The sequence below is a fragment of the Poromitra crassiceps genome (genome assembly GCF_964638095.1).
Source record: "Poromitra crassiceps genome assembly, chromosome: 5".
Lineage (NCBI taxonomy): Eukaryota > Metazoa > Chordata > Actinopteri > Beryciformes > Melamphaidae > Poromitra > Poromitra crassiceps.
This window is the reverse complement of record NC_139642.1, coordinates 37,696,967-37,720,535: the sequence shown is the minus strand read 5'-3', so window position 1 is coordinate 37,720,535 and position 23,569 is coordinate 37,696,967. Positions and strand designations below refer to the sequence as shown.

General features: G+C 44.0%; 2 protein-coding genes across 2 annotated transcripts in view; both read right to left on the bottom strand.

Annotated features, from left to right (window-relative positions):
• Positions 1 to 11,620, bottom strand: part of LOC310777553 (SPARC-related modular calcium-binding protein 1-like) — a 30,982-nt gene extending 19,362 nt beyond the window's left edge. The window contains exon 1 of the mRNA XM_083637918.1: positions 11,367 to 11,620. Coding sequence (XP_083494044.1) covers positions 11,367 to 11,447 — 81 coding nt within the window. The 5' untranslated portion in view covers positions 11,448 to 11,620. The remainder of the gene's footprint in view (positions 1 to 11,366) is intronic.
• Positions 11,621 to 19,500: 7,880 nt separating this feature from the next.
• The window catches only part of actn4 (actinin, alpha 4), a 98,185-nt gene continuing 94,116 nt past the window's right edge, over positions 19,501 to 23,569 (bottom strand). Inside the window, exons 21-22 of the mRNA XM_083637555.1 lie at positions 20,709 to 20,867; positions 19,501 to 20,031 (exon numbers count right to left, since the gene is read on the bottom strand). Of these exons, the coding sequence (XP_083493681.1) occupies positions 19,873 to 20,031; positions 20,709 to 20,867 (318 nt within the window). The 3' untranslated portion in view covers positions 19,501 to 19,872. The remainder of the gene's footprint in view (positions 20,032 to 20,708; positions 20,868 to 23,569) is intronic.

The window sequence follows — 23,569 nt, the reverse complement described above, 5'->3', positions numbered from 1 at the left end:
CTAAAAACTTATAGAGGACTCAATGGATTTGCATAATAGAATAAATCAATTTATCTATATTGAGTCCCCCAACATCATGACTATAAACATGACTAGACACACACATAAAACTCAGGTCTGGGTACGGTGTCCTCTATTCCTCTATACTGCAGTTTGGACGCCAAGCATACCCCCGCTTGTACCTTGCGTCATCTGTTGTCCGTCGACAAACAGGCCGTTTTTTTTCTCTAAACCTTGCTTAAAACGAGTACGGCTCTAGTAAGCTCCCCTTACGCGTGCGTCCCTCCTGACGCATCACCTCACCCTCTTGTGAGTATATCCGTAACCATCCCCCAGACCTGCAGCGCAATGCTCGGGTCTGGGTACGGATGGCTGCTCTGAATGACCACTGACAGGGTTGAGTCACGCCCACTTCCGGGTATACGAACCAAGGGATTTCATCCACTAAGTTGTTTTGGTTCAAGTGTCAAAATATTATAGTATCTCCTGATTCTAAATATGGTAGTCTCTCCTGATTCTAAATATGGTAGTCTCTCCTGATTCTAAATATGGCTGAATCGCTTGATTTGGCCAAATAAAACTATTTGTATAAGCATTTTATGAAATGTCTATGGAAAATCAAAAGGCAGATGAAATAGCCAGCCTTGAGTGCTCACTCTATAGGACGAATCAGCATGAGGTCACAACCACCCAGAAATGCTTAACCCTTAACCCCGCAGCAGTATGAGTACTCATGAGTATGAGTTGTGCCAAACAAACGTTAATATCTCAAAAACTATACAACACATCGCTTATGTTTTGACATTCTGAGTGAGAGCAGAATTAGCTCAAGAGTTTGATGTATAATATATGCATGTCGTGCTAAAGTTGTGTGAACTGTCACAGTTTTTAAAATGTAAACAGGGTCAGCCGGCTAGAGTCAGACACTCAAGCTCATGCTCCATAGGGTCCCATTGCCGTTTCCACCCAGTGACGCGGTTTGTTTACCAAAATGCTGCTCGGCTGACCCCTCGTATAGCCCCGGCTGTGCGTCCTATATAGCACATGCATTACAAAAATGACTCCAGAGTGCTTGACATAAAAGGGAATCCTCTGATCTTCAGTAATTGGAATTCTGGATAATATTATGCAGAAAATGTATTATTCATTGTATTGTCGTTTGGATGGGGCTAATGAATTAGAGATTAGTTGAATTGACAGTGTAACTGCTGCTCCATGAGGGAAAATGACATGATCTTCACCACCACTTTATGAAATGGCCAATTTGTCCTCCCACACAGAATTAACATAGTAACACTAAGAGGAACATCTAGATTAATGTTTGATTATTAAACTAGATGTTCCTCTTAGTGTTACGATGTTAATTCTGTTGGGTCTCATGGATTACTACTTTAATCTAGTGTAAAAAAAAGAAAACACGCTTTTATTTTGTAGGCAAAATCACTCAACCGGAAGTGAAGTTGTAAGAAATTGTTGCTCATTTCACAGAGGCATTCTTGCGGTTTCCCCATCACACACGGAAGAACAACCAAAAACAACGAATGACAGCGTTTTCATGTGATGACTGACAGCTAGTTTGAGTGATGCCTGACAGCTAGTCTGCAGGAGGATCGACAACGTTTTCGTGTGAGACGTGAGGAGTGATGCCTGACAGCTAGTCTGCAGGAGGATTGACAACGTTTTTGTGTGAGACGTGAGGAGTGATGCCTGACAGCTAGTCTGCAGGAGGATTGACAACGTTTTTGTGTGAGACGTGAGGAGTGATGACTGACAGCTAGTCTGCAGGAGGATTGACAACGTTTTCGTGTGAGACGTGAGGAGTGATGCCTGACAGCTAGTTTGAGTGATAAGTGAGGCAGGAGGAATGACAACGTTTTCGTGTGAGATGTGAGGAGTGATGATTGACGAGTGACGCCGTATTGTGCGATGACTGACGCGTGAGGAGTGAAACAGTAATGCAGGAAGAATGACAGCGTTTTCGTGTGAGGACAGAAGGTGTTTCAGAGCACACTCGATGGTTTACTATAGGAGACATGACAACTGACAACGCTTAGACTGAGGAACGATAGCCTATACTCTGACGGACGAGGATGCCCTAAAATGGTTGCCGTACCGGACAGTCAAGTCAAGTCAAGTCAAGTCAATATAGGATAATGTAGTGAGTATGAGACTGGCTGAGAGAAGAAAGAAGTCTTTGCCTCGTCTGATAAGAAGTGTCAAAGGTAGAAGGGACTAAGGGAGTGAAAAGGGACAACTTGACATTTTCTACTTCCATCCATTTTCATAAGTGTCTAGTCAAAGCAGTGGCTCCAGCTACTGTAGTTCAACCTGTTTGAGGAACAGCTACTGTAGTTGAACCGGTTTAAGGAGGAACAGCTACTGTAGTTCAACCTGTTTGAGGAGGAACAGCTACTGTAGTTCAGCCTGTTTAACTCATTGAGTGCCATGGACGAGTATGTTCGTCAATTGGTTTAGTAACGTAGAGTGCCAAGGACGAGTATGTTCGTCAATTGCGTTTTTTGACGGTGGGACGTGCATCAAAGCCAGATCCATCTCCTGTGAAAGTATGGTGGCTGTTGAATGTGTAAAAGCTATTTTAGGGACCCATTAGGTGGCGACAGTGCTCTCCAGATTACAGAAAGGCGAGGAAAAAACAGAGAAGAAGTCGTTGGGGAAACGGAAATCGCATCGCATCCGTATGCATCGATATGCATGAAGCATAACGTTAGCTGTGCCTGCAGCAGCCAATCTGCTCCCACAATTGAGCACCTCCGTGTCCGCCCATCCGCATGATTTTGTTATTAGTTGTTATTATTCTCAACTGGAAGCATGGGAGCCGGTGACAAATACACGCGGAACGCTGTAAAAAAGCTGGATGTAGCGGACTTTTCAATGCAGAGCAAACGCAGCAGAAAGCCCCAGAGACACTCCCATACGGAGGAGTGTGCAGTTGAGGGGGGGGGGGGGGGGTGGGGCACGCAGAGCAGCACACAACACTGACCCAGACAGCCCCAGACAGCAGGACAGGATTGGCAAACGCAAGCCAGAATATCTGATGCCCACCAGCAGCAAATCAAGACCAGCAAGAAGCTGCAACCAGCAGCGCACGCAGGGGCCAGCGCTGCTGGTTGCAGCTAAAAAATATTGTTTTGCCAAACAAAATTCCTTGGTTTTCGCTGTTCTATTGAAGGAAATTATTTTTGAGGTGTGACTACATCAGAAAATATTAGCTTCAGTCAGTGATGTGCATGAAATGTTTAATTTCACAAAAGGCTCTTTATCTCAGCTTCTAGAAAAAACGGCTGTTTTTGGTTAAATCAAGCTATCCGGCTGATAACTAAAGAACGGAAAATGATATCAATAAACCTGTTTTTGCTGATGATACAATAGAGTCTCATCGTTCTTTTTGCGTGTTCGGTGTTTACATAGTAATATCACACAATATTCTGTGGGCCTCGAGAAATCACTGAAAACGCTCTGAAACTCTGGCACTGGGAGCGTCCGTTCTCCAAAAGTGGCTGGCACTCAATGAGTTAAGGAGGAACAGCTACTGTAGTTCAACCTGTTTGAGGAGGAACAGCTACTGTAGTTCAACCTGTTTGAGGAGGAACAGCTACTGTAGTTCAACCTGTTTGAGGAGGAACAACTACTGTAGTTCAACCTGTTTAAGGAGAAACAGCTACTGTAGTTCAAGCTGTTTAAGGTGGAAAAGCTACTGTAGTTCAACCTGTTTGAGGAACAGCTACTGTAGTTCAACCTGTTTGAGGAGGAACAGCTACTGTAGTTCAACCTGTGACATCCCTACAACCAACCCTATGCAAATCGACGCTCTTGGTTCTGGGAGTATACGTTCTGGGAGAATACGCAAATTTTTTAAACCGGGTCCCAGAGTGAACAAATCTGAAGACATTGCATTTCCGTGTTTACAACCCATACGCATCTTTCCTGAACCGATGACGCCGTAGCCCCACCTCTCTCCGCCAGCAATAGCTACTGAGCCTCAGGGCTCCACAGCTGCCTCTTCCCATCCACCCCTCTCCTCCCTTCATCGGATAGTTCCCAGAAAGCTTAGCGGCGGCTAGGTTTTTACAAGAACACAAACAAAATCAGGCTAAATGTGTTAGATAGAAATAATATTTATTTTTAATACAACATGCAATTCTGGAATATTTGAATATTGGACAAAATGAAATGAAATGTAAACCCTGAGTGTAACACACATACTCGGGATGCTCTATATATAGCCCTCGCAAATACAAAGTGTTAGTGAAGTGAGAGGTTTGACGACCACACGGTTGCACTGTGATGTCCACTTCAACAAGACTTTAGCTTACTTGACACCACATTTTCAATAAAAACACATTTATGCCATGACTTTATATAATGTATATTTATATACACATATATATACACCCTAGTGGTTGAATGCCATTATTGACGAGATTGTCTTATTCTCTGTTTTTGGTGTACTTTGTGGCAGCGTTACAGCCCCACTTACCGGCCTGGCATATATATACTACAGCGGTTTCAGTGGTATTCAGTGGTTTCATGTGGATACACACATTTCTTGAAACGATTCCGTGTTTATGGAAAAATCTTCTTAAACGGAAAAAAAAAGATTCTTTCCGTCTCCGTGTGGACATGGCCTCAGTAGGCACTAGGCCAACAGTAGGGCTGCACGATTATGGTCAAAATGATAATCGCGATAATTTTTTATCAATATTGAGATCCCGATCATTTAACACGATCACTCTTTGACGTTGGTAACATCATGCATTCATTGAACTTAAAAACAAAACAAAAAAACACTGGATTTCTTCTTTGAACGGTCATCTTCTACCAAGGAAGGTTTAAACCAGGGATGTCAGAGATACGGCCCGCGGGCCGGATCCGGCCCACGGGCAGGTTTCATCCGGCCCGCGAGATGTTTTGGATTTTTTATTATTATTTTATTATTATTATTATTATTAAATTTGCACCCCATTATCATGACCTACGTGTGGCTAATAAGCAAGCTAAGAGTTCATTCATAAGTTAATTAACCTGCACTACAAGGAAGTATGTCAGTAGGTCATCAGGTGTAAACAAAGCCGCCATGATGCCACGCTGGAATTGAATCGCGCATTCAGCTACCTACCAAAAAACAAAGGAATCAACAAGATGCTGTCGAAAAAGACAAAGGTTGACACGGAATGCAGGCAGTTTCAAGAGAAATGGAAAGAGCAGTATTTCTTTTGTGAAGTAAATGGGTAAATGAGTCAAATTGATTTTAGTAAAAAAAAAAAATCCAGCCCCCATGAGGTCTCAGTTGAACAAATCCGGCCCTCTACCTAATATGAGTCTGACACCCCTGGTTTAAACATAAACGGACTGAAGGTTAAACTAAACGCACCACAGTGTGTTTGGGCTTTGGAGGAGGGGCAGAGGGGAACACTGTGAGGGAAAGGGGTGCGCTGAATCTACAACACAACACAAAACCAGAGCAATGCTAAACGTTATGTGACACGTTTTATCTTGATTGTATCTCCAGTGTCAATTTTCTTGTTTTCATGATTGTGGGAAGCCAAAATCTTGATCACGATTAATATTTGATCAATTGTGCAGCCCAGTACAGGACCGCTGACACGCAAAGACAGGATTTACCGTCTCAACAAACTCTGTGTCCGCTCATACAGAAGCTCAGTGAGGACCGAGGACTGACAACACCTCTCACTCTGTCTCCTTCTCTACATTAATCTCTATAGCCAGGCTGTTAATGGCAGGACAGGCCTCACTCTGTATGCTATGTGTAAGAGTGTGTGTGGCGATTACACACACACACACACACACACACACACAACCATGCTGGGTGTTATGTGTAAGAGTGTGTGTGGCGATTACACACACACACACACACCATGCTGGGTGTGTTATGTATGTGTAAGAGTGTGTGTGGCGATCACACACACACACACACACACACACACACACACACACCATGCTGTATGCGTTATGTGGAAGAGTGTGTGTGGTGATTAGTGTGGCAATTACACACACACACACGATGACATGTTAAGCAGGTGCAGTCTCGTGGGATTCAGTGTTGTGCATACTCTACTGAACAAGCAACACCTTCACACACACTTCAGCACTGAGTGGACACATGTAGACACACACACACACACACACACACACACACACACACACACACACACACACACACACCCCCCTTGACTTTTTCCCTAATGCAAAAGCACTGTAACATTCCTATAGGTAGGCTACATAGTCAGGGGTGCCTTAACATTAGTGTAGGCCCTAGGGCTATGGACATTTAGAGACATATATGACAGTATTATATATCAATATAAAAGGTCTCAGTGAGATATTTTCACTGCCAAAAGGACACAACTGAAATCATGGCCCAAAGGTTTTAATTCAACAAAAACTGAAAGCCGTAACTGTAAAATTAGGGTTTTGTTTGCTGCCAAAAGGGTGTTTGCACTTACGCCCTTTTGACACCAACAAAACCACACTTTTGACACTGAGCATTGTGGGATTGTAACAGCAGTTAGGACAACTCAAAATGCATGCTGACGTCAGTAACGCTAGCATGTAGCACTAGGAATGAAAAAGTCCTGGACAAATGCTATGGGAATATTAAAAGCGCTTATAAAGCTAAGGCCCTCCCCCCCCTCTCCAACTCCGACCACTCCACCGTCCACCTGATGCCTACATACAAATCCAAGCTCAAGTCGAGCAAACCCCAGGAGAAAATTGTGCTGCAATGGTCCGAGGATAGTATCGAAACACTGAGCGGCTGTTTCCTCAGCACGGACTGGAGCATTTTTCATGAGCAGGAGCTAAATGAGGCAACTGTTACATTAACGGACTACATCAACTTCTGTATTGACAATGTTGTTGAGAAAAAAGTCATTCTCCACTATCCCAACAATAAGTCGTACATCACTAAGGAGGTAAAAACCATCATCAACAAAAAGAAACTGGCTTTCAAAAATAAGGACAGGGTTGGGGTGGCAGCTGCCCAAAAAGAACTTAATAGGATGCTGAAGAAGGCCAGAGAGAAGCATCGGGCTGCACTGGAGGAAAGTGTCAGCTCAATGGACAGTAAAGGGCTTTGGGACTTCATGAAAAGTATCACTAATATGAAGCCTAGCAGGAAGCAGATTGTTACGTTGAATGATGCGGAAAAAGCTAATGATCTAAATGATTACTTCCTCAGATTCAATACAGACTCCTCCCAGGCAGCTGGAGAGGGATTCAATATTGATACTATCACATGTCATTCCTCTGACCGTCTTATTATTGATCCTAATCAGGTTCAATCTATCTTTAGCAAAGTGAGCATGAAGAAATCTAAGGGGCCCGACGGTCTGCCAACCGTCATTCTTAAAAAAAATTCTGCTGAGCTTGCCGACGCATTGTGTCCTTTATTTCAGAGGTCAATTGATAGTCACACTGTTCCTGATCTCTGGAAAAAGTCAATTGTAATTCCAATTCCTAAGGTCTCTTGCCCATCCTCTAACAAAGATTATAGACCCATCGCTTTGACTAGCTGTGTCATGAAATGTTTTGAGAAAGTCATAGTCAACTCTCTCAGGCTGGATGTGGCACCATACATTGACCCTTGCCAGTATGCGTACAGGGCTGGGCGCAGTACTGAGGATGCTATCGTCAGTGTGACACATCTTATAAGTAAGCACTTAGAGAGGCCTGCGGCATATGCCCGGGTCCTATTTGCTGATTTTAGCTCAGCGTTCGACACGCTTAGACCTCATGTGCTTGCTCAGAAGCTGTTAACCATGCACGTTAACCCGTTCATTGTTAAATGGTTTTACTCGCTTCTATGTATGAGACCGCAACAGGTCATGGTTAATGGCTCTCTTTCTAGCACCAAATTTAGCAGTATGGGGGTGCCTCAAGGGGGCGTGAGCTCTCCCTTCCTTTTCACTGCCTACACAAATGACTGTAGGAGAAGTCATCCAAATAACACTGTCATTAAATTCTCAGATGACACAATAATCTTGAGCCTGCTGTGTGCAGATGACTGTCCCTCAGTGTATCACAGGGAGATTTCAGCTTTTGAGGCCTGGTGTGAGGAAAACAATTTAATCCTAAACACATCTAAAACAAAAGAAATGATCTTTGATCCCAAAGCGGTCAAAGTCCACGACCCAGTGGTCATAGGGGGGAGCTGCATTGAACAAGTTAGCTCCTACAAATACTTGGGTGTAAAAATCGACAACTTGTTCAAATGGAATATACACGTTGATTATTTGTGTGGCAAATTAGCCCAAAGACTCCACTTTCTCCGAAGGCTGAGACTGTTTGGAGTAAGTTCCAAGATCATGCTAACTTTCTACAATGGAGTGTTGGGTAGCCTAATAAGGTATGGCATGGAGGCATGGTTCGGCACCCTCTCTATCCAGTACAAGTCTAAAATCAACAAAATGATAAAAACTGCTATGAAGATCATAGGGCAGAGGGACTTCCCCCCCCCTCCAGACCATTTACGATAAGAAAGCAGTGAATCTGGCTCTTAAAATTTTGGACGACCCCACCCACATTCTATATCTTGACTATGAGCTACTACCTTCCGGAAGGCGCTTCAGAGCCTGTAGCTTTAAGAGTAACCGCTACAAGCGCTCCTTCCTCCCAACATCTATAGCCTTATTAAATAAACTGCCTGTCCTCCCACTAGGGGGTAGAGCTCTGTCCTCTGTGAGGTCAGAGCCCGGCTACTCAGGAACCCTCCATTAAGAGCCTGACGACCCAGGAAACCTCTGATGGTATTGGTGTGGCATACATGGTAGCTCACTCTGAGCTCGGCTGTCCCTGCAGCCTGTCTGGTCATGTGATATTTATCTTGCCTTAGTTAGTTTTATATTCATTTTATATTCATTTTATTTCTCTTATCATTTTATCTTTTTATTTTCTTTTACCCTTTACTGTGGTTTTAATGTTTTTAGTTTTAAGTAACCATGGTTTTATGATGGTTTTGGTTTGATATGCGGTTTTGGAATTGTGCAATACTTGAAGTGCAATATTTGAATACTGAAGTGCAATACGTGGTTAGGTAGAGTTGTTAACTCGTAGCCCAGGCTGCATCATGTACTATGTTGTCCTCTTGTTTACACGCTGTTTGTCTTCAGATGTACTGTACTGTCTGTTACGTTTGTCATTGCCCTATTGCTGCTGTACAAATGCCTAAGACAAATTTCCCTATGGGACAATAAAGTTAAACTCAAACTCAAGCATGTTCCAGGACACATGACAGGATACATCACAAGAAGTCATGTGTCCTTGGACACATACAAACATGTATTTTACTAACAAAAAGGGGGGAAAGTAGTACAGTAGTTCAACTTCAGAATCAAAAGTAGTTACTAACGTATGTCTATAGAAGTTTATTAAAAGTATTTAACAGGATCAATCAGTTTGATATGTTCCATGTACAATTTTAAAGGCCTTGGTGAAAGTTGCTGAGCATAAAGATATTCATTCTGATCTTGTTTTATATGTCAGTGTTGATTGAAGTATAATAATTGCTAGATAGAGTGACTTCCAAGAATATGGAAGATCTTCTGTCCAGTTTAGTTATGACCTGAGGGACAGTAAAACACGTCCTGAGACTGTAAACTGTTCAAACCTTTCAAACTGACCTAGTTTGAGGACCTTATGGAGTGGACAGGGTTAAATGGCTGTGAAGAAAAATGGTCATGCGGATTTTAGACTGCATACAGTACATTACTATAGCAGCATTCCATGTTATTACAATACCGGCATTTTGGTAACTTTCTTAGTGTCAAAGAAGATATTGATTTGATTTGCAGCGTGAAGGTTTTACTTTCCCTGTTTGACTTGTTCTCGGGGCATGAGCTCCCTGGAGGGAGGCTGGCTAGTGGGTAATACTATAGCCAGCTAGACCCCACCACACACACACACACACACACACACACACACACACACACACACACACACACACACCGCCGCCAGGCAAATATTTAACCTGCTGCCCAGGGGAAATACACAGGTGTGTGCGTGTGTGTGTGTGTGTGTGTGTGTGTGTGTGTGTGTGTGTGTGTGTGTGTGTGTGTAGTAATCATTTAAAATGAATACCATTATAAAATGTACTGCACACAGAGAAACAGGCTGTGAACACAACCTAATCAACACTATATTAGAACAGCTGTGAAGCGGAGTGATGCATCCATTCCATGCTGTTATACTACAGAGAGAGAGAGAGAGAGAGAGATAGAGAGAGAGAGAGAGAGCTTTTATTGTGTTCAACTCAAGAAAGTAGTTTAACGTTATAGTCATAGTATAGGTTTTAACTTGACAACATAAACATTCTAAATTGCCCCTAGTTTACTTCCTGCTGCAGTGTTTGCTAATGCAATAGCTGACACAGGAAATAAGCTATAGGTTCCCAACTGTTGCGTAGAAACACAATTCCGTGTACAATTGCAGGAAATGCAATGCGAAAATGCCTACATTTTCTGTGGACGTCTAGTCCAGACCCCTGCAAAATATCCCCACCACTTTCCAAATCAAACCTTGGCCTATAGCAATAATAGCCTACCATTTGACAGTGTGTGCTCAGTGTATTCATATCGTTCATATAGCCTACCATATGAGTGTGTGCTCAGAATGTGTTCATATAGCCTACCATATGACAGTGTGTGCTCAGAGTGTGTTCATATAGTCTACCATATGACAGTGTGTGCTCAGAGTGTGTTCATATAGCCTACCATATGACAGTGTGTGCTCAGAGTGTGTTCATATAGCCTACCATATGACAGTGTGTGCTCAGAGTGTGTTCATATAGTCTACCATTTGACAGTGTGTGCTCAGAGTGTGTTCATATAGCCTACCATATGACAGTGTGTGCTCAGAGTGTGTTCATATAGTCTACCATATGACAGTGTGTGCTCAGAGTGTGTTCATATAGTCTACCATATGACAGTGTGTGCTCAGAGTGTGTTCATATAGCCTACCATATGACAGTGTGTGCTCAGAGTGTGTTCATATAGCCTACCATATGACAGTGTGTGCTCAGAGTGTGTTCATATAGCCTACCATATGACAGTGTGTGCTCAGAGTGTGTTCATATAGTCTACCATATGACAGTGTGTGCTCAGAGTGTGTTCATATAGTCTACCATATGACAGTGTGTGCTCAGAGTGTGTTCATATAGCCTACCATATGACAGTGTGTGCTCAGAGTGTGTTCATATAGCCTACCATATGACAGTGTGTGCTCAGAGTGTGTTCATATAGTCTACCATATGACAGTGTGTGCTCAGAATGTGTTCATATAGCCTACTATGAGTGTGTGCTCAGAGTGTGTCAGTTTGGGGTCTGTCTTACCGCCGGTCTGTCGGAGTGAACTGACTGGGAGAGCAGGAACTGGAGGAGCAGCGCGCGGCAGGTGAAGGTGAGCGCAAGCATCGTTCCTGCCGCAGCGACCCAGGGCGCGAGGCTGCAGCGCCGCACGAGCACGATGATTGGACGGAGAGGTCGCGTACTTCTTGCTCCCTGTCGTTCCGGAGCCCGAGCACGAGCCAGCCTTTTGATGTCAGTGGATCTTTCACGGATACCGAATCAACTTACCAAGTTGTTCATGTTTGTTTGTTGTTCTGAGGAGTTTGTGGCACGCCAGCGCACGAAGTTGGTGACACTCTCCAGGAGCGCGTGAAGCAGTGCGGGTGCTGTGGAGTTTGTGAAACCTCCTCCTGTGGCAATGCAAGGCCCCGCGTGCAAAAGTCATGCCGCCCCCCTCCAAACGTCCTGCCCATTTCCGCTCCATATGCCTTAAAACGCGCGAGCGAGGAAGCCAGAAGGAGTAGGCTGTCCACACTGTCTGTAGCCTGGAGGCCTGGAGCCTGGACCTGATGGAAATGTTTAGGCAACAGGCAGTGGCGATATAGAGTCTGTTGGGGCCCTAGGCAAAAATTAAAATCCCCGGGGGCCCCTCGAACCAGCATTCATTCATCACCATTATGGATGTATTCTACCAAACGGGCCTACCGGGCCCAAGAGCTCAGGGGGCCCAGAACACACCGACTGAGGTGCCCTTGAGCAAGGCTGTTAACTCCAACCGCTCCAGTGGCCAGCAGATGTGAACAGGGCACTCCTGAAAAAGAGAGCATTGCTCTCAGTGAGACTCCCCTGAATAAAGCTTACATTAATAATAATAATAATGCCGAGCCTCTTCGCAGGGCCACCGCGTATCTTGCCCCTCCTGGCTGCCTGGGCCTGGGATGAAATGACCCCAACCCATTATTTTTGAGAAAATGTTATGTTTATGGACAATTAGAGGGTTATTGTGCTTTTGGCTTTAATTGAGTGTGCCTGCACTTAAATCCTGTGAGGTGAATTTATTTCTTGTTATTGTGCTGTTGGCTTTGAGTGTTCAGGTGGCTGTGCTGTAAATCCTAATGAGATGCAGGTGAATGTATGTCTTAACCAGATTAACACAGTGTGTTGCCCTATAGACCAAATCAGCGGGATGTTTACATTTACTTCCGGGTACCCCTGGGTCCACACATTATAATGGCGGTGGACGGCACAAACTGACGTGTTGAAGACAAAAACAGACAAAGACAAAAATGGTTCGTCCGTGTTGTGTTGTTGTTTAATATCATTCATAACAACACTTTCACTAACGTTAGTGGAGACCAGACTAGCTAATTTACCTGTTGGACCAGACCAGAGTAGACTTGAAGCTAAATTAAATTAACGTGGCGTCGGTAGCTCTGTCTGTAACGTTAACAAGTCTGCAAAAAAACAGCGAGTTTGACAGACAAACAAACATTATTAGCTAGCTAACACTACATAAAACAAACACAGAAGAAAGGCTAGATACGTCGGACAAGCATGTTTACCAACCGTTTAACCATTTAAATTGAAAGTCGTCGGCCGAAAACAACGAGAGGGTTTGACAGCATTTATATGACAACACGCACATTTAAACCTGCCGCCTTCCCCAAGTGGTACCCGGAAGTAAATTTGTTTACATGGTGACGTCACGGTGATTTGGTCTATAGGGTGACGTCACTTGAAGTGCCCTCCTTCGTCAATTTGACAAGCAAAAAAGTGAAATTTAGTCTGCCAATAAAAGGCTTAAATTTACATTAACTTAAACAATACAGGCTCAACACACAGAGCAGACAATGTAATGTAATGTGGTCACAGGTCAAATCCCCCTCCACTAAATGATGTCCGAAACAGATTCCTCAATAGGCAGTTTTATTCATATTATCATTTTAAAGCATATCTGCGCCTTCTCTTTATATGGCGAGTCAGTTTACAAATACATCTCAAAGCAATTCAATTTACAAATACATTTTTAGAGCAATTCAATAGTGGCGAGTAAAAACAGTGACACAGGCCTGGCTTCCAACACTCCTGGCCAACTTCTCCGGCATTGGCGCTCGCTTTGCTTGACACAGGCCCACCCGCCGAACCTCACAGCAGCCCCGGACACCGTTTATAATGTAGCCTCAGCTTGGCGATCCCCCGAGGAAAGCGACTATCACCTCATGCCGCAAGGCAATCAGCGTCTTGCAGCCTAGCTGACAGCACCAGAGTCAAATCAACCGCCCTGAGCTCGGCGCGTCCTTATAACGTCATGAGCGCGCCCGCGGTAACGTTGACAACCAGTCACACAGCCTTACAGTAAGACAATATAGCTATTAGCTACCAAACAAAAACAAACACACCATATAATAGATTGACTTGAGCCTACAAATGCCATTTTAGCCTAAAAAATACTGTATTAAATTACAGTAGAATGCAACTCATATCAAAGACATCTTGCTAAAATGCATTGTTTCCATTGTAATTGTTGAAAATGCCTGAATGAAGACTAAATGCCAAACCATTACAGAGCATGACTTAAAACAAACAAACAAACATTACACAGAGATCTAATGCAAGGTGACCAGATGTCCCTGATTTTTGGGGACAGTCCCTGTTTTTGGTGACCTGTCCCCGGCTGGAGCTGTCCCCGAAAATGTCCCTGATTTTCTACTGCGTCTGCGGCCGATATTACTCAAGCTCTAGCGGGCTCATTCTTACATCTAGAGTGAAGATACTTATAGGGTATGAAACTGTAAGACCTACAGCATCCATTGGGACCAACAATGCCATGCTACCTTGTCGGGAAGGGGCTAAATAATTAATTTTGAAAAACAGGCATGGTCAATTTCAAAGGGGACCCTTGGCCGCTCTCACTTCAAGATATCTGAATGAGAATGGATTCTATGAGTACCTATGAGTCTCCCCTTTACAGACGTGTCCACTGGCAAACCACTCAAGCAGAAAGGTTGCAGGAGGCTTACGGGCGGGTTAAAAGCATAATTATCACAGCATCACGTCTATGTAGCCCATTCATCCAGGCATCCACAAGTGTTTACATGTTCTGCTGCAGCTCTTTCAGGAAATCTTGAACAATGAAAAAGCACTTAGGCTACACCGAAAATACTTTTTGAGATCTGAGGCTATTCATAAAACATTTGGCACTGTAGGACGGCCAGGCCTCATGCTGCTGGAGAACACAGTGACATTTTGTAAAGGGGCACAGTGAATGAAGTGTGTCTATATGTGTGTGTGTGTGTGTGTGTGTGTGTGTGTGTGTGTGTGTGTGTGTATGTGTGTGTTATTTCATGTGTTATTTCATAGGTAATAACAGCGGATATTTTAATAATATATTTGATTGCCTGACTAGAAATGTCCCCAATTTTCATTTGAGAAATCTGGTCACTTTAATCTAATGCAACTTCAGAACCACAGACAAGGAAGGCAGAGCGGGTGGGGAGTGACGTGTGCACTTGGATGGGGAATCGTCCTTATTTTGGGGGACGGGGGGGACGGGGGGGGCGGCAAAACTCCGATGGTCAAATAAGTGCGCTTGTCACACAATAAATCACACTTGTTTAACTTATTAAGAGGGCATGTATGTTGTATCCTTCACATTCGCTAACCAGTCTTTGAACTGAAATCTTTGAAGAAGTTGGGATCCCTGTCTGAGAGAAATAGCCTGGCTGGTTCGATGTTTATTTGTTCACCTGCGTCGCGTTGAAGCACTTTTTACAGACTGGCTTCGTTTTATGTGTCCAGTCCAGGGGCTTGCCTTCGCTGTCGGCAACATAAGCAAAATACTTCCACATTTCACTTCGTGCATCTGCTTTCTCTACAAGCGTTGGGCGGCTTCAGACTAGAACAAGCCACTGCCATTTTCGCTGTGTCTGTCCTGTGTGTCGGGCTGCTGCGGAGGACTGAAGGACTGGCCAGAGAGTGAGCAGAGAGGGGAGGGGGGGGGAATCGGTACGCCCACACATGAAGCAGACATACCGCTCTTATGACAAGCTTCGAAGTGGTGAAATGTCCACGATGACAGGGTCGCGCTTATACCGGAAAACAACTTTCACACCGCGGCATACACCGCTTTCTGGTAATTTCCCGGTATAAAGCGCATGTGTGAAAACGGCTTTAGTGACAGGGTGAGAGACAGAGATCATTGTGAAGATCTCTCACCCACAGTTATTAACAGGTAGGCTTAAGAAAAGCCTGGCTGTGGTGAGCACACTTGGGGAAGTTGTTTTCAGCCTACCCTTTCTTAGCAGTTCCTCTGGTGAACATGTTTTCTCTCACCACACAAAATGCTTAACTGGATACATTCAAATGTGATGAAGGGGGGTGGGGTGGGGCACCTACACACCAATCATGATTCTTTCTCATTATACATATATTCTTTTAGTATTGAGGATTAATTTTGGCCGTGGAGTAGGCCTAATATTTAAAGAAAATATGATGAAGCTTATAATGAATTTAATTTGAATGTGTGGTGCCCCCCCAAAAAGGCAAACTGGCTGGTGCCCCCGGGCACTCGCCCCGATGTGATATATGGATAAACCAAATGGGCTCGTTGTGAACATTCAGGGGGGGGGTAAAAAAAAAAAAAAAAACGTGATTGCTAGCTGAATTTATTCAAGTATTTCCTCATTAAAACAACATCAGTCAGTTATCTCATACCCCGTTCAAGACAACTCGGACCGCCGGAAAAAATGGGTTCCGACCTGTAAATTGAACGGTCGTCCAGGCCAGAATTACAGCTCAGAAATTCGGGTATCATCCAGAGCTCCAGTTTCTCCCAGTTGACGTCACAGCCACATCAAAATGGCTACTTGCATCGTTAATGATAATCACAGAATTATTATAAAGACGTTTGTTGACGTTTTAACACACAAGTTGAGTTCTTAATTCTGTAATGTTAACGTTTCATATGTGTTTGTATCATCTGTGTTTCGCTCTGTGTGAAATTCAGCATTCAGCATGTTCGGTTAGCATTGTTCGCTAGTAGGTAGCTACCATGCTAACGCGGGTTGCTATAGCAACAGTTTGGGCTTTCCCCCCGAGCGGGAGGTGCAGCGTGAACGCAATCTGTCCAGGGCGGAGGTTCCGTGTTGAAACCTCCGGCGGGCCGAGTTGTCATGAATGCGGTATCAGACCTGGCGCGGGCATTATGCGCCCCAGGTGCCAGAACTGACCCTCATGATGGTTCTGCCTGGCCCAGGAGGGCTAAGACAAACCACACCATTTTACTTATGAAGCTAAAAACATTGAATGAGATTACATAAATTTGCTGTTTGGAGTTATTTTCAATATAATACATGCTTAAGAATAAGTGCAGAGTATGTTTTCTATAATTTAATAGAGTTATATTTTTTGGGCCCCCGGCAACAAACTGGGTTTCTCATGTGGCCCCCCAGAAAAAAGAATTGCCCACCCCTGAGTTATCTGCTTAATCAGTATCTGCTCCACTGTCTTGCTTTTTACCACATCCTCTTTTTTTTCTTTCATTTGGACATCCAGATATGGTAACTTCTTAATTTGCTTCACCCTATGTGAATCATAACCTGACGCTGCCAGATGGATGGGTTTGCTTCACATTGTTTCTCAATACCGCCCCATTTCTGGCAGTCATGTGAATCATGACTCCGCCAGAAATGATGCAAGTTTGACGGGAATGATTCTCGTACATTCTCTTACATTAAAGTGAATGACCGTGAATCATTCACGTCAAGCTTGCGTTATTCATTTATTGTACATTCCCATGAATGAGCCAAGACTTGCACTCCTCCAGAGTCAAGAAAAGGGCAGGGAAGATATCAATGACCCATTTCACCATGCATGACCTAAATAAATACCTGTAAATACCTATAGGAATATTATAGTCTAGTGATACTATTGGGTTAAAAATAAAATCACAAACTCATTAATGTGTCTACCACACTATTATTCTTGACTTGGGTTCTGGTGACTTGGCTCGGGCTTGTACTTTGACTTAAAAAGGTTTCTAAACTCTTGACTTGAGATCTTGTAAATTAGGATTGAAAGTGATTAGATTTGTTCCAGCAGACGACTGAATTTAAATTGTTTTCTGAATTTGTATGGAATGATTGCATTTATTGAAGTTGAAACTGATTATAGAAATCAAACTCATGATGCTCTGACCAAGTTTTTATCCTATTAAAACCAGATTGCATTGAAAAGTCATAGTTTTCTGTAAGATATTAAAATTGATATTGGACTCTTGATTTATTCTGACTTGGTGCTCTACATTTAGACTTGGGACTTGAGCGAAGTTGACTTGGTCACTCCTCTGAAGAGAAACACACAGACACAAAAGAAGAGAGACAGACAGTGGGTGTATTTTGTAAGGAAACTTTATGTGTGCTTGAGAAACTCACTTATCATTAGAGACAGAAGGCGTTGCAGTTTCCAGTACAGCAGATAAGGTTTGATATTAAAGAGTACAAAAAAAGGAAAATCACAATTTCAGAGTTCATTTCTCTCCAACCTCGCAGGGGGAAAAAGAAATAAAGAATAAAGAAAAGAAAACAAGCTTTTGGTCCAAGTCTTTTCTTTTCAGTTCTTCCCTGTCCCTCCCTCTCTCTCTCCGCTCCATGGCCTACAAATACTGAAGCAATCTTTAATTCTCGGTTTAATTTAGACAAGGAAATTAAAAAAAAATTGTGTAGTTGATTCCCACAACTCCTCTCAGAACTCGGATATTCAGATATTGGACACAATATGATTGCATAGATTTGTAGACAGTAATTTCCTTGCTTTTTTAATCCATTTATTTTGTACATAACGGAATGTTTACAAAGACACCCCCCCATCCCTATATTATATTTCCTATCCCTTCTTATTCAAGGAGACAAATGAGGGGATGGAGGGATGAGGAAGAGAGCAAGGAGGAGCAAGAGAGAGAGAGAGACAGGCTGTAGCCACAAACAGGCACATTGTATGTTTTTAGTACTTCCACCATTTTTCCAACGATCACATGGCCACTGTCACTATGGAAACACTTCAATCCAGGAAGTGCAAGAACCCTCATTCAGCCAATCGAAAGCATCATGACTTGATGCATGTGTTTATGTACGGTATATATATATTTATATATATGTGTGTGAGTGCGTTTGTGTGCGCGCATGTTTTCAAATATATAAAAATGGACTAACTTTGCCTACTGCAGTCTTGCCTATGGTATAAATGTATAGTTTTTTTCATTTATTTAAATAAGAACCTGACGCTGCCCACCCAAGAAAGATAATAGTTTCACAGAAGCAGATATTTATGAACGTCGAGATAATAACGGTGTCACCTGTCATGGGCTTTACACAGGAGAAGGCCTTAGGTATGCCAGCCTCAAATAAATGTTACCGATGTTTTTATCCATGAGAGCATCCAGAGTATTTTCCATTGCTAAAAAACAAACAAAAACAAAACAAAAAACATGAAAAGTCCAAAAAGTCGACTTTCGGAAGCTCAAACCTATCTACTGGTGAAACTGCGCTCTCTGCTTTGCTATCATTGGCTTATCAATTTCTGTGTTTTTTTTCTCCTTTTTATTATAATTAATAAATGCCACTCTACTTTGTTCTACTGGAAAGCTTGCGATCGATGATTCTCAATAACTGGGACTCTGTGCGTCGTTCGTCGCACTGGAAAAATAAGTATGTACAGCACTGAGAACCCAACCGCCCCGCCCCCCACCTGCTCCAGAAAATCAAGAAAAAATAAAAACAGGAAGAGGAAAAGAGCTGAGGTTAGATAGGTCAGAGTTCACCTTATCCAGCAACATGGGAATTATGGGTAAATATGCCTTTTTAATTTTACTTTTTTATTTTATCTCTGGTCGGTCACTCCCCCCCTCCCCACCCCGATATCCCGACCCCACATCATATATCTCTCTGGGTTCTAATACACAAACTTCGCCAGTCGACACGTCAAATCTAACTCCACTCCTCCCGCCCGCCCCCAAACCCACCCTGGCAAGAGAGGAAGAAAAAAAAAAAGCATAAGTATCAGATTAGCTTGTGCCCCCGAACCCTCCCTCCCCTCCCCTATCCGATCCCCCAAAAGGCAGAGAGGGTGAAGCTAAGGACCCGCACTACAGAGCAACCCCCCCCCCCCCCACCCCCAAGTCCCACAGCTGCCCCCGGATATGCCCGTTTCTTTCGTTTACCTTTACAACAAATTAACGCCGATTACTGCTGATCTGTTCAAGAGAGAAAACAGAGCTAGAAAACCTAACTAGAGTTCAATCAACAAAAAAAGCTCAAAGAGTCTCAAAGAAATTTTCGGGATGATTGCTAAACCGGCACACGCGGGGGCACTTCGCAGCCGAACGAGCCGAGCGGGAAGCCCCTCCCACTCCTACACACACAGCCAATCACCCCTCCCGCTCAACTGCTCGTTCCTCGAAACACTGATCGGCGCCTCCTCTGAGCCGCAGACCTCTTCACCTCCCTGCCTCTCGTCCTCTCCTTGCTCCAGCCCTCGTCCACCTCTCTGTCACCCTCTACAGGTCACTCTCTCCGTAGAGGGCGGTGGAGAAGGACATGTAGTCGAGGGCACCAGGAGTGCCGTCGGGCCCGGCGTACGGCGCCATGCGGGCGATGCAGTACTCGGCCTGGTCGGGGGGAAGCTCCCTCCGCAGCTCCTCCGCTGTGATGAAGTTCTGAGGAGGAACGATGGAGAACAGGTCAGTATCACAAATTCATCAGAAAAGAAAGTTGCAATATGATCTTTATGAACAATTAATTGTTAAAGTGGAACTCAATGCTGATTTAGTTTGCACATCATCTCACAAATATCTGGAAGCTGTAATCATTTTGCAGGCATGAATTTAGTTTGACAGTTACAGAGAATGTATTTAAGTTGGTCCACAACTTTTTTTTTTTTTTTCGATTATTTTTGTGGCATTTTTGCCTTTATTAGACAGGATAGTGGGCAGACAAGAAAGGTGGGGAGAGAGAGAGGGGATGACATGCGGCAAAGGACCTCTGGTCGGATTCGAAACCCGCGTCGACCGCACGAAGGACTGAGCCTCTGTGGTACACATGCTACCAGGTGAGCCAGCAGGACGCACAGTTGGTCCACAACTTAAATCAACTTCACAGAGCCAACCACCCGAGGCATAGCCAAGGGTGGTTGGCTCTGTGAAGTCTTTGCCTCCAGGTCGTGCATTAAAATCGTTTAATGCACACTTAGGAGTCGATCATCCCTTATATATATGACACAAAATATGGCAAAAAGCATACTAGGTCCCCTTTAACAACACTACATTTGTAAATCATTATTTGAATATAACTCATTTAAACTCTGATCCTGATTCTGTCCATGACACACACTCACCTTATCCCCAGCCAGGATCTTGAAGGAGGCGATGACCTGGTCTGCGGTATCGGTGTCGGTCGTCTCTCTGGACATGTAGTCGATGAAGGCCTGGAAGGTGACCGCCCCGCTGTTGTTGGGGTCCACTATTCCCATGATGCGGGCAAACTCGGCGTCGCCCTGGCAACCGGGAAACCACATGGTTAACCCAGAACACACAGCAACAGATACACACAGGCAGACAAGGACGCAGGAAAGGATGTGACGGATACATTTATTGTCCAAAACATCGGGACCACAATGGCAACCTGATCTCACGGAAACACATTAAATCACCACAACCTCTTAGCACACCGCAATACGTGGTGGTGGCATGTGAAGTGTTAAAAATCTACAGCAACGTACTGTTTAAAAATGATATAATCTTGTTTGTGGGTGTTCATCAATGATGGACGAATTTTTTTGAAAATCACGATTTTTAAAAATCGCATTTACGCTTCAAAAATCATAAAAGTGGTCCTCATTTGTGAAGATGATCTTGCTGAACACAAAGTTCAGTTTCATAAATGTTTGTTAACCACAGACCTTATTTCAGGCATTTAACCCAAATCCCCATACAAAAATCCCATTGACTTTGAGACTTGGGGACCGGAAGTGCTAACATCCAGGTCTTAGGACTCAATCCTGCAGTGATCCATTGATTAGATCCACTTCAGCCATAAAGCAGATGGACATGAAGGGGAGAGAAAGATTTAGATCAATATTAAGAAGGTGGTCCCAATGTTTTTCTCCACACTCACATAGTACATGCATACACAGACGTAAAATGATAAAAAGTTAACACCAATGGGAATAACATCACACAGACAGATGAGACACTTTGAACAATTCGTTCAAAATAACTGGAATGATATAGCTGACTAAAAGCAGTGTCCTTTATTGAAAATGTTAAGGGTCGTATGCGTGGATGCTAGGTGTTAGGGCAAAGTGAGGTAAGCAGCAACAGAGAGAGAGAGAGAGAGAGAGGGAAGACAGACAGACAGAGAGAGAGAGCAGGGTGTCTGCAGGTTTCAGCTAATCTGATTCAAGACTTTTTAAAGGAACAGTTCACCCAAATATGACAATTCTGTCATCACCTACTCCCCCTCATGCCAGTTGAAACACAGGTGAAGTTTGTCCATATAAAACAGAGGGAGGTTGCCAGTCAACTCCGTGGCAGCCTTCTCCAAAACAACTGAAGTCAGAGGGGACCAGTTCTTCAAAGGTCCAAAAAGACCTATAACCTATTTACATCATAACTACAGCTGATTGATTTGCAACACATAATGGTGTATAGGTCTTTCTATACAGTGTGACTGTTTGGCTGTTTTTGTGTTGGAACTCTAAAGAACTGGTCCCCACTGACTTCAGTTGTTTTGGAGAAGGCTGCTATGACGTTGTGCTGGAAACCTCCCTGTGTGTTATATGGACAAACTTCACCTATGTGCTGTGTTCCATTTGGCATGAGGGGGAGTAGGTGATGACAGAATTTCCATCTTTGGCTGAACTGTTCCTTTAAGACCTTTTTAATGCCAGTTTGAATAGGATTCAAGTCACTTTCCACCACAAAAATAAACGGGAAAAGTGAAATGAGCACTTAGGTCTATCATGGTTGTATAAAAATGCATGAATGAGTTGATTTCTCACTGGAGAAAAATAGCATTTAAGGCTGTGTGTCGACATGGCGTTTGTCACCGTCTTTTCGGTGTAGAAAAGGCGCTGCCTGGAGCGCTTTTTGTGAGGAGAAGCGGATGATAACGCCTGCTGCTAGCTTACCAGCTGCACTAACCACCTGGTTAACGTAACGTAAGCACTTCTATCAGTACTAACAATACAGTGTTGCAGAACAAGCAAGGCTTGCCCAGATGGATGCAGATTTTTACGTCTGGTATAAATCCATACTGTCTTTAAGATCACTGTTACAGTAACGTCAATTCAATGATTAACCTACAATGTCCTATTTTGCCCGGCTGGAAAAAGTGTCTTCACGTCACCCAGCGCTTTTCTGAAAAGTTGATCAATCCTCAGCTTTTTGAAAGGGCTTTTGTGCACCTTGTGGACGCTTCCCGTTCACTCAAAGCCTTGAATTTGGAAAACTGAGTTGGCGGGACCTGGAGACACCCTGTCAGAGCGAGAGCCAGCAGCAGTACCAGGCTGTTTCCTGTAGAAATGAGCAGAGCCCGGAAATCTTCTGAGGCCATCTGTCCAGAGCGCTTCTGTAGGCCGCCGAGGACACAGCGGAGGACGGGGAGGGAGGGAGGGAGGGAGGATGGAGTCAGAGTGGAGAGGAGGCAGATGAGGAGAGGATGAAAGTGTAGATGGATAAGAGGAGAGAACGGAAGAGTTGAGGGAAAGGAGAGAAATATAGATGTGAGAAAGACAGGGCAGACAGAGGCACCCAGAAAAGTTTGGGAAGGGTGGGTAAAAATGTGAAAGTATGGACAAAGTGAGTCATGTTTGGGGGAGGTGGGGAAAAAACAGATAAAAAGCAAAAACCGGTTAACAGAGAGAGTTGTCAGAGCAAAGTGAAACCCCGGCAGACAGAGGAGTGGAGGGGTGGAGCTGGAGAGGAGAGTGAGGGGGGAGCCCGGTCAAGCTAAAGCGCCACAGAGCCACCTAGTGGACAGACAGGGACACAGCGTCTCTCTGTCCTCTGATAACAAGACAGCTGATCTACCTCTGCCCTGCCCTGATGGATCGGCGACTGGTTTGCCGTCAGGGATGGATCCCAACAGGCCAGATGGACTACTCAGTTTGCCAAGTAACTGTAGAAAACATCAGAGACGCCATCCAGAACACACAAAGGTCCCGTTAAGAGATCGATGGCAGTTGTGTGTCCGGAC